General features: G+C 38.8%; 2 protein-coding genes across 4 annotated transcripts; both read right to left on the reverse strand.

The window, feature by feature from the left end:
* Positions 1 to 654: 654 nt before the first annotated feature.
* plbd2 (phospholipase B domain containing 2) lies at positions 655 to 7045 on the reverse strand. Its single transcript, XM_067609202.1, has 12 exons — positions 6753 to 7045; positions 5143 to 5236; positions 4876 to 5034; positions 4657 to 4757; positions 4357 to 4571; positions 3827 to 3921; positions 2795 to 2955; positions 2335 to 2430; positions 2154 to 2225; positions 1896 to 2048; positions 1554 to 1716; positions 655 to 1408 (listed from the first exon to the last, which is right to left on the reverse strand). The coding sequence occupies exons 1-12, from the start codon at positions 6971 to 6973 to the stop codon at positions 1238 to 1240; spliced, it is 1701 nt and encodes a 566-aa protein (XP_067465303.1). The 5' UTR covers positions 6974 to 7045; the 3' UTR covers positions 655 to 1237.
* A 72-nt stretch (positions 7046 to 7117) lies between these two features.
* On the reverse strand, positions 7118 to 16229 carry rbm19 (RNA binding motif protein 19). 3 transcript variants are annotated; one of them, XM_067609200.1, is made up of 24 exons: positions 16078 to 16229; positions 15802 to 15984; positions 15587 to 15700; positions 15327 to 15368; positions 13825 to 14047; positions 13370 to 13611; positions 13208 to 13267; positions 13007 to 13085; positions 12679 to 12750; positions 12050 to 12259; positions 11827 to 11957; positions 11538 to 11665; positions 11358 to 11454; positions 11092 to 11202; positions 10770 to 10970; positions 10596 to 10665; positions 10331 to 10470; positions 10167 to 10227; positions 9004 to 9083; positions 8855 to 8910; positions 8028 to 8144; positions 7820 to 7925; positions 7591 to 7711; positions 7118 to 7478 (listed from the first exon to the last, which is right to left on the reverse strand). In XM_067609200.1, the coding sequence occupies exons 1-24, from the start codon at positions 16111 to 16113 to the stop codon at positions 7396 to 7398; spliced, it is 2763 nt and encodes a 920-aa protein (XP_067465301.1). In that variant the 5' UTR covers positions 16114 to 16229; the 3' UTR covers positions 7118 to 7395. The 3 variants fall into 3 exon arrangements, with proteins under 3 accessions (XP_067465301.1, XP_067465300.1, XP_067465302.1); XM_067609199.1 differs by having other exon boundaries at positions 10331 to 10473; XM_067609201.1 differs by having other exon boundaries at positions 10331 to 10476; positions 16078 to 16228.
* Positions 16230 to 17543: the final 1314 nt, after the last annotated feature.

Consider the following 17543-nt stretch of genomic DNA (forward strand, 5'->3'; position numbering starts at 1 on the left):
ACGTGTCTTTTTGCAACAATTTGCCGTAACATATACAGTACAGTTCATTCGTAATTTAGGTTAGATTTCTTAAAGGACGGGTTCACAATTTTTCAAGTCTGTCTTAAAACTAGTCAGGAGCCCAACTGAACACTGAAACAGGTTTTTTCTTGCCATAATAATTCCTCCTATTCATACTGGCTATTAAAAGATCCCTTTATAATGCACTTACAATGTGATGGGAGTGAAAATCTACACACGAAGAGGGACTTTGATGCTAAAAAGATTGTAAATGTGGCAGATATCCACATTTATATGACTAACTCAAACTGCTAAAGGCTCATATAAGCTACAGATAAACTGTTAAATGCATGTTTGTACAAAATGACTGTGTGGACACACTGTGGATTTTGGCACCCATCATTTAAACTGAAAGCACATTTGAAGGGGATCTTTAATAGCCAGTATGAACATGACAAATGAAAACCTCTTTCACTGTTCATATGGACACCTGATGAAAAACTGTGAACCTATCCTTTAACTGGGAAGGATTTCTCCTGTAAAGAATATCTTATAGATCTTTTGAATGTGTTTTTTTCCACATTGTAACACTAAACAAAACTAATATTGACCAAATACTAAAACAGAGAAACAGTTCCACATTATTAAAAAAAAGACAATGATCATCACTGTTTATTTAGAAAACATTTTTTAAAATGACAACAAATCATAAAATGTATTATATCAGAATTACTAAAAAATGATTTAACTCATTATCATGAGATTTGCCTTTTCTGTGACAGAACTTTTGAAGCTGCATCAACAATAATACTCAGTGATTTCTCAAAGGAAAGGTCTGTGGAAACATTTTACAACTCCAATAACTCAATAAGCCGTCAGAAACAAAACAAATGGAATTTACATTTTAATAATTAAAATAAGAAATTAAAATCTTAAAAACAAAAGAACATCAGATATAAATCTGATGTAGAAACTCTCATTTTACAACAATAAGGTTGTTAAGTTGTTCTTGGTAATATTGCCTTACATTCAAAGCTCGCTTTAATCTTCTGTGCTTTTAGCAAGCAAATAGTGCAATACTGTAATACTGCCAGAATATCATCGCTTGTCTTCTGAGAATCAATAACATCACATTTGTGTTCTTAATTGTCATGCCACACTGATTTATAGTACCATTTCCCTTTGTTAAATCTTCCAACAGCAGCTGGCAGTATTTACATTTACAGCATGATAGCAATTAAGGAGTCCAGGTGACTTTTATAGGCTTGAATGCCCAAGTATCAGGATGACCCATGTGAATCAGGTCTTTGTAAGGGGAAGTGCTCCACTGGAAGGGTGGCACCTGGTCCCATGTTGGCCCGCTCACTGCCACCATACCGTACTGACGGAACATCTCGTAGGAGGTCATCTGCACAGAACACACACAATGTGTCAGATAACGTCTCACAGTCTTTTTCATTCAAGGAAAACACACAGAAAGGATTCGGGGAGGAGGAAAGATTAAAGTATGGATGGATGATGATGGTGAGAAATGAAATAAGAAGGATAAAAACCTTCATGTCGGTTCCTCCGTGTGATCTCTGTCTTAAGGCACCAAATGGGTATGTGCCATTAGCTGGGTTCAAGTCCGAGCGGGCCGAGATAGCGTTCTCTCCATTCGCAGGTGGATCACAGCCTTCGCACCGTGACAATGGGTCTTCCTTGAAGTTATTATATCTGAGGGGAGACACTGCAGCTCATAAATAAAACTGATGGGATGGAATTGAGATTACCAGGCATATGGAAATACAAAATCTTCATCTTAAGTTTAAGAAATATCATAATAGCATAATAAGAACCAGTCCAGCACATGACAGAAATGTCCACATCGAAGTTGTGCGACATGCAGACTTTACCTCATGAGGCGCACCATTGAAGCCACGTCTGTGACAGATGTCTGATCTCTCCTGAATATCTGAGCCCGAGGACTCTGGTCCAGAGAGAACCACGGGCCATACTCCTCCACCAGCTTATTGCAGCCACTGGCGTTGAATATTTCCTCATAGTATCTACATTCAAGCATGAAGGAACATTTTACAAATGACACAATTAGAACATATGTAATTTACAGTATAAGTTCACATAAAAAACCTGTTTCTAAAGTGGATACTTACGGTATGTTGTAACTTGCCCAGTACCCTTTCTTCAGCAGTTCCTGAGTTTTATCACTGTAAACAACTATTCCCCTGTGGCATTAAAAGATAAAAATGTAAGAAAAGCTTATTTTAAGTGACAGGCTTATCAATTATAATAGTTTTCAATAGAAATGCTGAAATAATAGTAATTAAGACTTACGGAATCTGCTCTAGCACGACAAAGAGACCCTCATTAATGTCAGTCTTCCCTGGAGTGAAGTGGTTATAGTCCACAATCATCCACTGGTTGTTGTACCTACAATGCACACACACACATACACACACACACACACACAAAACTGAACATACAACCTTTAACCTTTGACCTTTTAATCAGAGATCCATGACAATTGATGTTAAAGTAACTGATTCATGTATTTCACAAGAAACACTGTCTTGATGAGCCAACTGACTTCACATGTGATGGCTGACTATAAATAGTCTCTCCTTTTTCTTCCTTTACTGAAACAGTGTAAATCCACATGACAGCTTCAGGTCTCAGATAATCTTATCATCATGAGGAATTTTGGACACAAGGGCATCAGGCAGCAGTCAGACAAGCCTGGAACTTGCTCGGAAGATTACTTCTAGACAAAGTGGTGATAATGTGTGAAACTCACGTTCCGCTGTTGTACTTTCTGAATATCTCTGCCCACTGCTTGCCCGTAGTAGCCAGTCGATTTGCCACGATGTTCCTCAGCCACTCCATGACCTGTCCCGAGGGCTGAACAAACTGCCACAGATCAGGGTTGCTGTTGCCAATGGTGGTTTCCAGGGTAACCTGCAGACACAAAATAGATTAAGAACAGGGAAACCTTTGTTTACCTGAATTTCAACAACCACATTAAGAAAATTACAAAGTCAGCCTACTGTCACCTGAATATTATATCAAGGATTAAAGGACTTCTGTCTCAGCAGGAGTTGGAAAAACATGTCCATGCATTTATTTTCAGTAGACTTGACTACTGTAACGGTGTCTTTACAGGTCTATCTAAAAATATTGATCAGACAGCTGCAGCTGCTCGAGTCCTCACTAAGACCGAGAAAGTGGATCACATCACTCCAGTTCTCAGATCTTTACACTAGCTTCCTGTCTGCCAAAGAATTGATTTTAAAATGCTGCTGTTGGCTTAAAAAAGCACTGAATAATTTAGGGCCAAAATACATTTCTGATCTGCTGTTATGAATCATCCAGACCTCTCAAGTCGCCTGGGACTCGTCTGCTTTCTGTCCCCAAAGTCAAAACTAAACATGGAGAGGCAGCGTTCAGTTTTTATGCTCCACATATCTGGAATAAACTCCCAGAAAACTGCAGGTCTGCTGCAACTCTCAGTTCTTTTCTGTTTGTCGCTGCCTTTTATTAAATCAAATTTGGGGGTTAATATCTTACACTGCACTGTAACTTTTACTCTCCTATTTTATCTGCCCTATTCTATTTTAGCTTATTTTTTATTTCCAATTTAATGCTTTTTAATTGTAATTTAAATGTATTTTTATATTGTCTTATGTTGCTTTAATATTATAGTATAGTCTTGTCTTTCATCCAGACATCTTCAATTTACAATTAAGAAGCTACACATTTAAATATTGTAGTTCATTCTTACGAATCATTAACAGTCAACTCTGTCACGTCAGGTACAAAGTGTTCTCACCAAGCCACTGCTCAGGATATAAAAGTCATCTCCAGAGAAGATGGATCCAGGGTAAGATGAGAATGCCTGAGTTCCTCCAGGAAGAAGAAGATTGTCTAAAAGAAAAAAAAAAATCAGAGCACAGAATAAGGTTAGATTTGCCTGTAGCCACAAGTCATAATAATAACTTAAAGCACCTTTAAATAGGCTTTTGAAAACCTGAAGGTCTTATGGTTTAATGTAAGGTTTAATTTACAGTGCCCATAAAAAGTTTTCACCCGCTTGGAAGTGTTCATGTTTTATTTCTTTGCAACTCTGAATCAAAGTAGATTCAATGTGGCTTTTTTGACACTGATCAACAGAAAAAGACACTTTAATGTCAAAGTGAAACAGATCTCTATGAAGTGATCAAAATGAACTACAATCACAAAATACAAGTTGCAAATATAAAATACAAAAACAAAAACTTTTACATGGTGTGAATAAAAATCACCTATTAAAACAGTGAAGTTTTAAAGGCACCGTAAATAACCGTTGCATCACTAAACTACCTAAAGGAGAAACTTTGAAGGCAAAGATGTATTTCTTCATGATGCGCAGCATGGACTGGTAGTTGTTCCAGGTGTCATGTGATACCAGCAGTTCCTTTTTGTTTGGCAACAGCTTAATGAGAGCAGAGCAAGAGCCGGACCCAAGGGGTCGAGTTTGGCTAGACTTGTTCAGAGCCGATTCCAAGTCCTCCAGATCCCCACCCAGCTGGAAGAGTCTGGGTTGGACAGAGCAAGAGGAAAGGTCATCTGAGGAGCATTGGAGAGATCTGTTTTTATTAGAAAACTTGTATATCTGCTTACAGGAAGCCAAATGGGTTGAGGGAGAACGGCCCTGTTGGAAATGACAGCGCATCGTTGTAGCTGTCCTCCAGACCCTTCAGCTGCAGCAGCGCCAGTTGCACCTGACACGCAAAAAAACAAGAGAGGTTATTTCTAGGGGCTTCAAATTGTTCATGTAATTATTATTCATAATTCCTGTGCTTTGGAGTGACTTTCCTACAACAATCACATATTTAGTACCTGGTACCAGTAGGGTGAACTTGGCTGCTCCTTGATTTGCTCTTGAACCCACTGCAGATTGGTTGTGATGAAAGCCTGGAGGCGTTTACAGTAACCAGTGTCACTCGTAAAGGGTCCACAGTAACCAATCAGAGTGTTCATCCAGTGCTTATAGATGAGCTACGACAAACATACACAACAAGCCCTTAGATTAACTGGAATGAAAAGTGAGTAAATGAGTCAAAAGTGAAGCACGACCACATCTGAGGATTGGTGATAGAGGCTGACCTGGGATGTGACTGCAGCCTCCACTACACCGGCAGCATAAGCCTGGATGCTGTCATTGTACTGACTGCTGGTAGTGATCTCCAAGAAAGACCAGCTGAAATAAGTGCACATGTAAATCAGCGAAAGAAAAGCAACATGTCATCTGTGTGCAGGCTCAAGACAGTGAAAGTTTGGGTGATTTATTTTTTATTTATTGTCATATTTCTATGACGCTCAGACACACACACACACACACACACACACACACACACACACATATATATATATATATATATATATATATATATTGAACATCATAATTGTCCATATTTTAGGTGAGATGATGTTAGAAGGCCAAATGTGTACCAATAACTAGTAAGACAAACTCTATTCTACATTTTGCAACAGACATAATCAACTGAAGACTGTTTGTTGGTCCTCTTTGCAGATGAGTTCAGTCATGCATTTTCCTAATTCCTTTTTGCAATGCCAGACATGGCCAGTATTTCCTGAGATATCATGATGCACAGATATTGACCTACACAGCCTACATATGTTATTAAACGCTGGCTATCATAACAACATTTTTAAATAAATGTCCTTTCATTTAATTCATGGTGTCTAATCGATTTAGTCTATCATTTGGTTATTACACTCAGTCTTGCTTTATCTTCCTGTATATAAGTCTTTTTTTCTTCATGTAATTAATGTCCGGTGATTAGTGCTGCATTGCCTTGTTTATTTAAGTTGTCTCTTATTTTGAGGTATATTTATGTTTTTTAAAAATCAAGTTTTAATATTGTTTTCTTCTTCATTTTGGCGGAGAGGAGCACTAGAGCCTATGGCTGTCTTGACCTTTCATTTTACATGTGTCACTTCTGCAATCTGTTCTTATGTTGTTCATATATAAATGCAAAATGAAAGTAAAACTAAATTAAGTGCTAAAACAAGTCAGAAATTTAATCAACATTTGCATCAAATATCAGGAGAAAATGCCAAACTGGCTCTGATCCTCAGCTGTGATGTTGTTCATATAATTCAGTAAATTCAGTATGTTTAGGTTTCACAGTAACACAAGCAGTCAGTCACTCTGGGAAACTGTTACAGGCCTTTCTAATAAGTTTATGTATCATCAGTGTATTTTAGACCAGTGGTTCTCAAAGTGGGGTCCGGGGACCCCCAGGGGTCCTTGAGGGGGTTCAAGGGGGTCCCCAGCGAAAGAGGAGTCATTTATTTTCACGATAATGTCATGATGATAATAAGTAACACAATGACTGATCGTGAGACTATTTTGGTCATGTGTTTCATACACTTTCTGTAAGAAAACATTTAAAAAGCAAAAGTCTTGTCAGATGGGGGTCCATGGTCTAATTTGTCAGTTTAAGGGTCCTCGAACCACTGTGATAGACTAAACGATAAATCGATTAATGGGAAAATTCCTCGATGTATTAAAAGATAGTTACAGTCTTAACATCATAAGTTATTAAAGGTTTCCACGGTCATATTAGCGGCTTCCTCGAATAGCAGAGCTACAAGAGTCCGCACAAGAAGAAAGTTTTCATATTTCAGGCCTGTAACAGCAGCTTCAGAGTCCTGCAGCTCAAGGACAGTAAAACCTGAAATCAACTCACCCCGATGTTTTAATGTCATCAGTGAAATTCGCCCAAGCTACAAAATCTTCTCGGTATTCCTCTAAGACGGACAGCTGCCCGCTTTGTTTATCAATCACAGCTGATCGTATTTCAGCTCCAGCAAACTCACACTTAATGTACAAAATTCCTAAAACTACTAAAACCTTAAAAACGGCTGAAAAACCTCCGTAAACAGACATCTTGCAGAGCTTGGACGCCATGTTTACACGAACAAGTCATGTGATAACACTGATGACTAGTCACGTGATCACAACTGCAGTCAATACAGTCACTTAACCACGTGTTTTCTGTTGCTCTTTATCAGTCACACACACACAAACACACCAAACATGAGCCATAACAGGTAAAGCTTTAAAATCATGAAATAAAGTTTTATATAAAAAAACTGACATGAACTGCATCTTGTATCTTTGTGGCATCATTCTATACAAAACATCTGTAATGTAAGTAATCCAGGTTTTTAAAGTTCTACAACACTTTGACTAGCCGATAAATTAATTTTGAGCTGCTCCTTCTGCACATCCATGCAGATCCACATTTAGTTCACAGTCCTGTTCACACAGCAGGAGCGCTGGTCCGGGTGTTGTCATGGTCTCCATGGTAACAACAGCATTCAGGGATATCAGTCTTCCACATCCCCATCAGTTACCATCTTCTCCATAATTCCCTCCAACACTTCTGCTTTTCGTTGCTTTTTGGCGACCACTGACATGGACAATGAATGACACAGATAAAGAGATAAAAATGAATACGTCAATGAGTTATTTTCATTTCACGGATCATATTCTGCAGGTTGTTAAAAAACAGTAAAATTTACCGTGAAAATGTTCCGCTGTTTTCCGTCTCAGTGTCTCCACCGTTTCCTCAGCATCAGCCCACTCCAGCACAAGGCGTCTGCCGTACAAGTGAGTGCTGTGGCACAGTGCAGCAAATGCTTTCTGTACAGAAACAGGTATGGCATTTATGATCATAATACTGTAAAGTTTAATATATAAAGACACTACATTTCCTCAACACATTGCTTAAAGCTCACAGAACACACAAACCTTAGCGTCCTGTTTAGTGAGGAAGTCAACAAAGCCAAAACCTCTGTGATTCCCTGAACCAGCAGCTTTCTTTGGAAGACGGACTGTCTTCAGCTCTCCGAATGTACTGAGACAGAGGAAAGAAATCATTGTATTACTAAATAATCTCGCTCCACATAGTGTGAATAAAATAGCTGTGTGTGTGTGTGTGTGTGTGTGTGTGCGCTACCAGAAGAGTTCTCGAATTTCCCTGACTGTGGCTTGGAAGGGGACGTTGCGCACAAGGATCTTGGATCCCGTCTGCTTCTTCTCAGCTTGCTTCTTCTTGCGCGACACCTCGGTTGACCTGCACACAGTGAAAAGGGAAAATAGTAGTGAACTTAAAGTCGATCCTTAGTAATACTCAAACAATATTTTATCAATAACTGGTCATTTTCAAGGCTTTGTCAGCCAATACAGATTTTTAAAAAAATGTTTATTTCACTGCATTATCACCATGTATCCTAGCTAGTTTGTATTGTAACTGTGATGCCTGGTGTTGATGCAGGACTAAACCAGTTCCGGTGCTTTAGCAGCTCCTGAACTGGTTTTAGAGCTGCAATGATTAGTTGATTAATGCACAATTATTTTGATAATCAAATATTTGTTTTAGTCATTATTTTAATGCAAAAATGCCAAATATTTGATGTTTTCTGCTTCTCAAATGTGAGACTTTGGTACTTTTTTTGTCCTGCATCATAGTAAACTGAATATCTTTGGGTTTTGGACTGTTTGTCAGACTAAACAAGACGTCTGAAGACATCACCTTCGACTCTGGAAAATTATAATAATTTTTCACTAATTTTTAGTATTTTTTATACATCTGTAATTTAACAACATGTGAGCTGTCTATTCCATGTTATTGTTCACTGTTTGAGCTTCATATCACAGCGTGCACTAACAGTTAACTCATTAGGTGGGACGAGACTTCAGACCTTCTGTTTAAGTACATGATGATTTTTTTTAACTCTTCACCACAGTCAAAGTTCACAAAAACCCTTCAGAGGCAAATCTTACCTTGTGGCTTTCTCTGAAATCTTCAGTTCCAACTGGTGATCGTCCACAGAACAGTGCTGGTGGAGGTTTGAGAGAGAAAACACACATTAGCCAAGAGGAAGGTTGTGGAAAGACTGTAAACAGTACCAATGAGGAAATGGAGCTGGTACCTGCAGCTGCCTCAGAGCCTTCTGTGCTGCCTCTGCTGTCTGATACTGGACGAAGCCGTAGCCCATCGACAACAGTTTGCCTGCAAGTTACATCAACAGTGTTTAGTGGACTTTAAGCTGATTAAAAATATATTTAAATTCAACAATTGCCCTCACAAAGACATACAGTCCTTTCTAACAGAATTCCAAGACACCAAATAAATTATTTGTAACCCTTTTTCTACACAAAACCAACATCACTATATGTGCACAATCAGACTGTGGATTATAATGCTACAACATACAGTATGCTAGCACTGCTGAGAGTTCCTGCTACTGAACTTTCATTTGTAATCTTTGTGAAAGTGAATTGTGAAAAGAGCTTAAAATAACATAACTGTCTATGTTGTATGTGATCAATACAATTTGGTACATGTATACATTTTTAAAAAATCTGTTTTGTCTACATCAAAATACACACAGCACTTAATCTTAACAGGGGAAACATTTTCCTTATTTAACCCAACAATGATGTTATATCAAGTCAGTGAAGTGAAAACCATTGGGACTGTCAAGTTAGCAAAGACTTCTGACAGAGATTTCATATGTTTCACACATTGTTAATTATGATCTTCCTTTGTGCACAAGTTGTGCTAACTTGGTATATTCCCTGCTGTATGTAACCTAAGTTGTGAGATGAAAAAGATGCAAAATATACAGTTTTTGTGTGCTGTAAAAATGCTCTAAAGCCATGTCTTGGCCAGTGGTTAAAAGGATTGTCAAGCTCACCATCTATGGAAACTCTAACATTTACATTAAAGGGTAAATCCAAGGGCTTTGAAAAGATGTGGGTACCATTTATGGACTTCATGAAAAAGAGCCCCATGGGGGATTTTTCAAAACAAGAACTTTATCTTAAAATATAAAGTTGTGACTTAAATTTGGACAAATTGCACACCATCAGTTTTTTGTTTTTTTTTAACTTTTCTTCCCTGTTTGTTCTATTTGTTTTGTTTGTATGTTGTGTTTTTTCCCCCTTTTTTATGATTATGTTCTGTATGTTTGACATGTATATTTAAAAAAAAAGAATAAATATAATGGTAACAAAAAGTGAAGTGAAAACCATATAAATCAATGTTCATCAGTTTACACATGACAGAGATCATAGTTTTAATGTTTAGTACCTGTTTTATCTTTCTTCTTGGAGATGGTACAGGACTTGACTTTACCACATTTGGAGAACGTCTGCAATAAATAAACAAATAATATTTAACATATTAAACATAAATCTATGATTTCCCTCTTATTCAGTATTTCTAAGTATGATCTTTGAAATAACTTGACCTACCTCCTGTAGTTTCTCCTCTGTCGTGCTGAAATTAAGGTTCTTAATGAAAAGTGTGGAACCTGGAGCACATTCCTCCTCCTCCTCCTCTTCTTCTTCTTCCTCTTCTTTCTTCTTCTCCTCTTTCACTGCCCCCTCTTTGTCTACTACTTGGTTAAACAGATCCAAAAGATATTTTGGTGAATCAAATGATCCCTTACATGTTTTAAAATACTAAACCTAAAGAAGATTGTCTACTGCTGCTTTATGAGTGTTTATGGGGTTTTACCTGCTTCTGGTTTGGCTGCCACAAACACCCCCACAGGTGCCCACTCCAAATACAACGGAATATGTTGGAACTGGGGTGTTTAGAGATACGGCACAGTAAGTACACGCCTGTAATGTGCTTCTCCTCATACAAATGCTACATGTACAGATTTTGCTGATGAGAGGCCGTACACACCTTGCTGTAGGCGAGTCTAGTGAAGGCTCGTTTTGCTTCGGTCGGCTCAAGGAACTCGACGATGGCGGTGAGTCCTGAGGGCGGCAGCAGCACTCGGCCCAAAGAGCCATGAGGGGAGAAGAGCGCCTCCAGTTCTGATACTGTCACTTCAGCCGGTAGGTTTTTCACCAAGATCACAGTTGTGCTCCTCCCTGCTGCTGCCTGAACACCAGAGGGCACATTTGAGAAACAATGTCAACAGTCATATTTGAATAAAGGGCACTATAAAATTTAAAAAAAAAAAAAATTGCAACAAGTTAAGAGGAGTTTATATGAAACATACCTGACTAAAGGAATCCAGACTCACACCGTTGTCCAGTAGGAACTGTCGCGTCTCCTGGACAATCTGGGTCTCTCCCAGAGCCATCCTCACTGCAACACTTCCCTTTGACTCCTGCAGAGAAGAACCAGAGAAGTCTAAAGAGGCAAGATGTGCACTGCTCGATACGCATAATGATGATGAACGGATGAAAGCCACATGCTGGAGCTGAAACTTCAGTATATTGCAGGGTGAATAAATGTAGAAGAACAGGATGAAACGTCACTCACGTGGTCCAGGACTTGGCTTTTCGTGGTGTTGTATTTTTCAGCAATGGCGTCTGCTACTGCACTCGTGCCCAGAAACAGGGCGTTCCAGTTGTGTGAGCTAAAAAGAAACAAAAACATGAATGCGTAAATTCAAAGAAAACCACAAACAGAGAAGCAGAGGATTAACACGATCGTTCATACCTGGAACTGGAAGCTTTATTTTTGGCATCCTTTTGTCGTTTGTAAGATGAAGATCCTGGACCGCCAGCATCTGAAGATTCAACCTTTTCCTTCTTCACCGTGGAGGGAAGCAAGTGAAGCATCCTGCCCTAAAAGAATGAAAAAAAGAAAATTTCCATTTAGCCTACACAAGTCATTTCCCTTTCCTGTGGACTGCAGGTTCAACTGCACTCCTAATTCAGTTTGCATGACTAAATCCACAAGCCTGACAGTACAGATCCTAAAGAGACGTCTCAAACATCAGTCATACCTGAAATATATGTCCGTCCAGCTGAGCCAGAGCTGTCACAGCATTCTCTGGAATCATGTACATTACAAAAGCGAATCCTTTAGGCCTCTTGGTTAGATTGTCAATGGGGAAGAGCACCTCCGATAAAGGACCTGCAATGATGATGAGTAAACCGGGACAAGAGTGAATTTATTTTAGCAGGTGAGAGCTTGTATATATGTTTATGAAAAGTTATTTAACTCACCATATTTAGAAAATAAATCTTTGATCTCTTCCTCAGTGCACGTGTAAGGAAGGTTTCTGATGAAGAGTCGGCCTGACTCTGCCACATCTTCCTCCTCCTCGTCCTCCTTCAGCTTCCTGGTGAAGTTTCTGTCGATTTCTTTGTCCTTTCTGTCCCTCTTGTTCTTACCCCCCGAGGAATCCACGCGGAAGACCTCGATGTAACGCCCCCCTGAAAACACAAGCAGAAGGAACGTCAATGTTAGCCACAAAGCGTGTGTACAAACCCTGATGGCAGAAGATACAGAGAAACTCTGTATCACAAAAGGTTCAGGCATTTTCATGAATGTCAATATGCTTCTTTTTCATATATCATTTTGATCTGGAAAGAAGAAAACTTAATACAGGCTGAAAAAAACTCCACAAAATCTGTGTGTATTAAAAACTATAACAGGAAAAATACAGATTCAACATTACAATATTTATTGATTCAGTAAATTGGTTATTGGCTGCTCAAATGCACTCATCTCTCCTTAAAACACACAGATACATTCTTTAAAAAAGACGCAATGTAAGATCTTCTTACCGCTACACCGCGCCATATCCCCAAAATTATGTACAAAAATAAGAATCAAATATAATATCTCTCACCTATGTAGTCTTTATTCTTCTTCAAAGCCTTTTCCACCTGTTCTTCAGAGTGCAGGTCCACATATACGTAGCCTGAAAAACACACATTAATACATGATACATGTGCTGTACGCAGTCTATAATCCATAATAATATAAATAGGCGACTAGATGTACAGCACCAGTCAAAAGTTCGGACACACCATCCCATTTATTTGAATGAGAAAGTGTGTCCAAACTTTTGACTGGTACTGTACAGTCTGCTATACAGTACACTCAGCATATAAAATATTCTCAGTTTACAGTACAAAACATCTGAATTTTATGTAAAAATTCTTTCAGTGACATACCTGTTCTATTGCCGCTTTCGTTTTTCCCGATTCTGATGGCTGCAGGCTTCAGCGGGGTCATGAATTCTTTAATTTGTTGCTATTGACACCAAACATAAAAAACACCATGATGTCATTAATGCAGACTCTGACATATTCTATGTTTTTAAAGTGAAATATCTTCACTACACCTATGACATGAGGAAGCTGTTGCTCATTCACCTCTTTCACATTGAACGGGGCTCCTCTCAGCTTCACGGTGAACTCCGTCGTTGGCTCGGTCTAAAACAGATACCCGGGAATGTTAACCAGCCAACACTGAAATAAACATGATACTGTGTTGAACAGTAAATGTTTCACATGCGGATCTATTTGAATAGTCACCTCTTGCTTGGCAGTTTTCTTCGCTTTGCCCTGCTTCTTATCCTCAGAGGGAATTTTTGTCTTTAGGATTTTTTCTCTGTCTCCACTCTCATAGGCGCTGTCTATGTGCTGTACGACCTCCTCATCCTCATCATCATCATCCCTCTCTCCACTCTCCTCCATGGTGTCGTCAGTTTTTGCCACCTTTGAGCGCAGGTACTCCATATCTGACAAGCCAGACTTCAGTGCTTCTTTAGTGGCATCTGTAAAACACAACATGCCACCAGTACTTAGACCTATCCCTTATGTACACTTATTGACTGATTTGGGCAGAGAAGGTTGCATTTCTTTGATTTTTCTCCGAGCATTTGAGCCATATCAACAAATGCAGTCTTCAGAAGATCCAGTCCATAAATTGGGAAATAGCTTTCATCAAGCTAAGACCTAGACTAAAAAAAGGAGCCACCATTACCAACCTTCATCTTCGTCATATTCCTCTTCCGCTTCCTCATCTTCATCTGACTGGTCGGAGTCAAAGTTGAGGTAATCGTCTGAAGTCGACTTCTTTTTGCTCTGAGTCTTTTTGCTTTTGCTGTCAGCGTCGACTGGCTGCTGCACCGTGTCGTTCGCCCACGTTGGTGCTTGGCTACGATTCTGATGCACTGACAGAAACTCCTTGAATCCCTGATCCTCCTCCAGCTGACAAAAGACGAAAAACACTTCAACTTTAACTTCAATAAAACAGTTAATAAGAGCTCTATAGCTATTAGTCTTCAAAACAAGACAGAACATTAATGCAAATTAGAAGGTGGATGATGTAAAGTGAACTAGAGCTGCAACAATTTCTCAGTTAATCGATTGGTCTGCAACTATTTTGATGATCAGATGAACATTTCACTCATTTTTTAAGCAAAAGTGGTGAATATTTGCTGGTTGCAGCTTCTTAAATGTGATGATTAGAAGCTTATCTGTGTCACAGATAATAGTAAACTGAATATCTTTAGATTTTGGATTGTTGATCAGACAGAATAAGACATCTGAAGACGTCACCATGGGAAAGCATGACGGACATTTTATAGACATAACGACTAATTGATTGATTGGCAGAATATCTGGTAGATTAATAGATAATGAAACTAATCCTTAGTTGTAGCCGTAGAGTGAACAATGTTAAATAAAATAAACTCATAGCTCACAAATCTGTGAAATTAAACATTATGCAGACTCTGAATTATGTCCATAATCGACATATTTCTGGCAGGTTGATTTAAGGCCGAGTACAGTTTGAAACTGTTCAATACAAGAGTCGATATGATACCTGAGTGTTTTTACTTTCTGATTTTGGTACTCAATACTTTGAAAATAAAAAAACATCCTGCTTTGGGAGCAAATAGCGTATAAACATTACATTTTACATTTACTAAACTGTTTCATTTCACTACAGGCAAAGTTCTTAAATGTTGAATGTTTAAGATTTGAATTTATATCAGGAACTATTTGATTAAAGAACAACATGAAACAACATCTGATTCCTGGTTTCTAATTAATTATTGAATTAGCTGTGGATTATTTATTTTGTTGATTAATCAATTAATTGCTTGGTCTATAAAATGTCTGAAAATAGTGAAACATATCGATCACTGTCTCCCAAAGCCCAAGATGACGTCCTCAAATGTCTTGTTTTGTCCTGGACAACAGTCCATAATCTAAAGATATTCAGTTTACTGTCATAAAGAAACCAGAAAATATTCAAATTTGAGAAGCTGGCACAAGAGAATTTGGATATTTTTTCCTTTAAGATTGACTCAAAAGGATTAATCAATTATCAAAATACTTGCTGATTAATTGAATTGTTGCAGCTCTAGAAATATTTTGATCAGTACAAAAAAAAAATTGAGGGTTGATACCTAGCCTCCATTCACATTCAGATATAATTAATATGTAATAACAAACATCTGTAGCTGACACATTGACTCACATTTCCCAGTACGCTGTTGGTCTCCTTATTCTGCTTCTTTTTCTGAAAACATAAACAAGAAGATTTGACTCAAAAGTAGTGACAAGGCTTCACTACAGAAGTATCTACCAAAAAATACAGGGTGACTATCCAGAGAGTTAGAAAAAGAAAGATGAAGTGCTTTGTCAGTTTTGTCAGAGGTTTTAGTCGCCTTTAGCCTTTCGACTTGATGGATGTGTGCACTTGCAGAGAGGAGGGTTGTTATGTTTCTCTGCTGGTACCTTCTTGCTGTCAGTGTCAGTGGGAGCGGAGGGTTTGTCCGGACCGGAGCTCTGACTGTGTTTGCTCCAGGATTTAGCTTTAGTGGGGTCTCCAAAGGCCTTGCACATCTCCACCTAAAATGCAACACACAAGCCTCCGTTCACACCTGAGAAAAACCACGATCATGTCATCAACACATGAGCAACTGAAATGCACTGAAGCTATGAAACCATACCGTCACTCTGGATGTGTCCACGAAGCTCCTGTCGAAGTGTTTCAAAGCTTTGTTCGCATCTTCTTCGGTTTTGAAGCCAACAAAGCCAAACTTGCGAAACTTTCCGTCCTTGGTGAACTTCAGGGAGCAGTCTGTCACGGTGCCAAAGGCCGCAAACATCGCTCGGAACCTGTCCTCCTTCATCTGAACACAAGTTAACACGAGTTCACACAGGTTAGTTATATTTACAGCTATGCTGCCGGTTACTGTCTGCTCACATCCGGGCAGGTTACTCACCCCATTTGGGAGGTTTTTAACGATGAGTCTCGACATTGTTAATGGCTGTAGATCCTCAAATGCGGCATAAACTTGATTTTTTAGATAATTGTCAACAAACGAGCGTGGACTCTTCCCTGGGTCGCCATGTTGAATGGGCGGAGACTCTTCTTCTTCTCTGTTTGATTTTATTGACAGTAGGTAGTCAGTTTACTTTACCGCCACCTGCCTGACTGGAGTATGAGCAGATGATCAGGAAGAAACAAAGTCTGTCTGCTTGTCTGTACTTCTTCGGAACGGCCCGATTTCTTATTGTTTATCGAAAACCTCATATATATATATGTATGTATATGTTCATAAATATGTGTGTATCAATTGACGTATCAATTATTGTTAATTGTTTTGATTGAGAGACCCCTAGCGGCTGAAATTACATATTGTGCGTTTAATGTTATCAAACGAGGAGTGGTGTCGTCCCCTTCTCTCTCTCATGGCAGTGATCATGACATGCAGTAGCAGAGCCCAGAAGCCCTGTCCCACTGCTGCAGAGTGGAGTGGTTCGCTGTTTGCTTGTTTTTTTCCCCCAAGTTTATTAATGTTAAACATGTAACATGTCCAAATTGAATCAAATTTCGACAACGCACTCCTTTGTATCCCTCAAGTGTGAAGTAGATTGGATGACCAGTTCTCCAGATATGCAAAGGACAAACATACATACAGACAGACAGCGACTCCTTGCTTTATATAAAGAGACGAGATGATATATCTCAAGTATAAAATCAGTGTGAAGTTGTGGCTCCTTGTGATTGTCTTGGAGAAATACAATTTACTAGGCTTTGAGAATTTTAGATTATTCTTAAATTTGTGCCTAGTTTTTAAAATTATAAATGGTTTGGCCCCTCCTCCACCATGTGACTTTGTGTACACTCGCTCAGAAAATTCTATTAGATCCTCCAGAATATCCTCATCACAAGATTGTACCATTTTGTCGCACTGCATTTGGGCAGTCAGCTTTCTCTGTGAAAGCCACAACTCAGTGGAACGCCCTACCTGATGATACGAAGAACTGTAGTTCAATCAATACATTCAAGGCCAAATTAAAAAATCTACTAAATCAGCTGTGTGACCACTGAGTCTAAACTCAATCTATGGTCTTCTCATTAGCGCAGGTAGTCTTGCTTTTAATATGACAAGTTTACGTTATTTATTTCTAATTGACATTGTGGGTTTATGTGATATGCTGTTGTGTGTAGCTTTGTATTTTGTATTTTGTACAGTGTGTTCTGTGTGTTTTTTGCTTTGTACTGTTTGTTGCTGTGCTGTTGTATGTATTGATTGTGGGGGACTGCGGATGCAAATTAGCTTTGAGCTAACTCCGGTGCAGTGCATCTTTAATGTTTAAAACTGCACACTGTCCTAATCAATAAATCAAATCAATCAATTTCAGATGTCAATGAGTTGTTAGCATTTCCACCAAAGAGACATTT

The sequence above is a fragment of the Thunnus thynnus genome, chromosome 2 (assembly GCF_963924715.1).
Source record: "Thunnus thynnus chromosome 2, fThuThy2.1, whole genome shotgun sequence".
Lineage (NCBI taxonomy): Eukaryota > Metazoa > Chordata > Actinopteri > Scombriformes > Scombridae > Thunnus > Thunnus thynnus.

Bases quoted from the DNA above. Each gene is read 5' to 3' on its own strand.
- rbm19 (XM_067609201.1), bottom strand. From the start codon at position 16,113: ATGTCGAGACTCATCGTTAAAAACCTCCCAAATGGG. The intron at 13,086-13,207 runs GTGAATGAGCAA...TGGTGTCAATAG, and splicing joins CCCCGTTCAATGTGAAAGAG to CAACAAATTAAAGAATTCAT. The intron at 10,666-10,769 runs GTGTGTACGGCC...TAAACACCCCAG, and splicing joins CTAGACTCGCCTACAGCAAG to TTCCAACATATTCCGTTGTA.
- plbd2 (XM_067609202.1), bottom strand. From the start codon at position 6,973: ATGGCGTCCAAGCTCTGCAAGATGTCTGTTTACGGAGGTTTTTCAGCC. The intron at 2,226-2,334 runs GTAAGTCTTAAT...TTAATGCCACAG, and splicing joins GTCGTGCTAGAGCAGATTCC to GGGAATAGTTGTTTACAGTG. The intron at 2,049-2,153 runs GTAAGTATCCAC...GCTTGAATGTAG, and splicing joins TGGGCAAGTTACAACATACC to ATACTATGAGGAAATATTCA.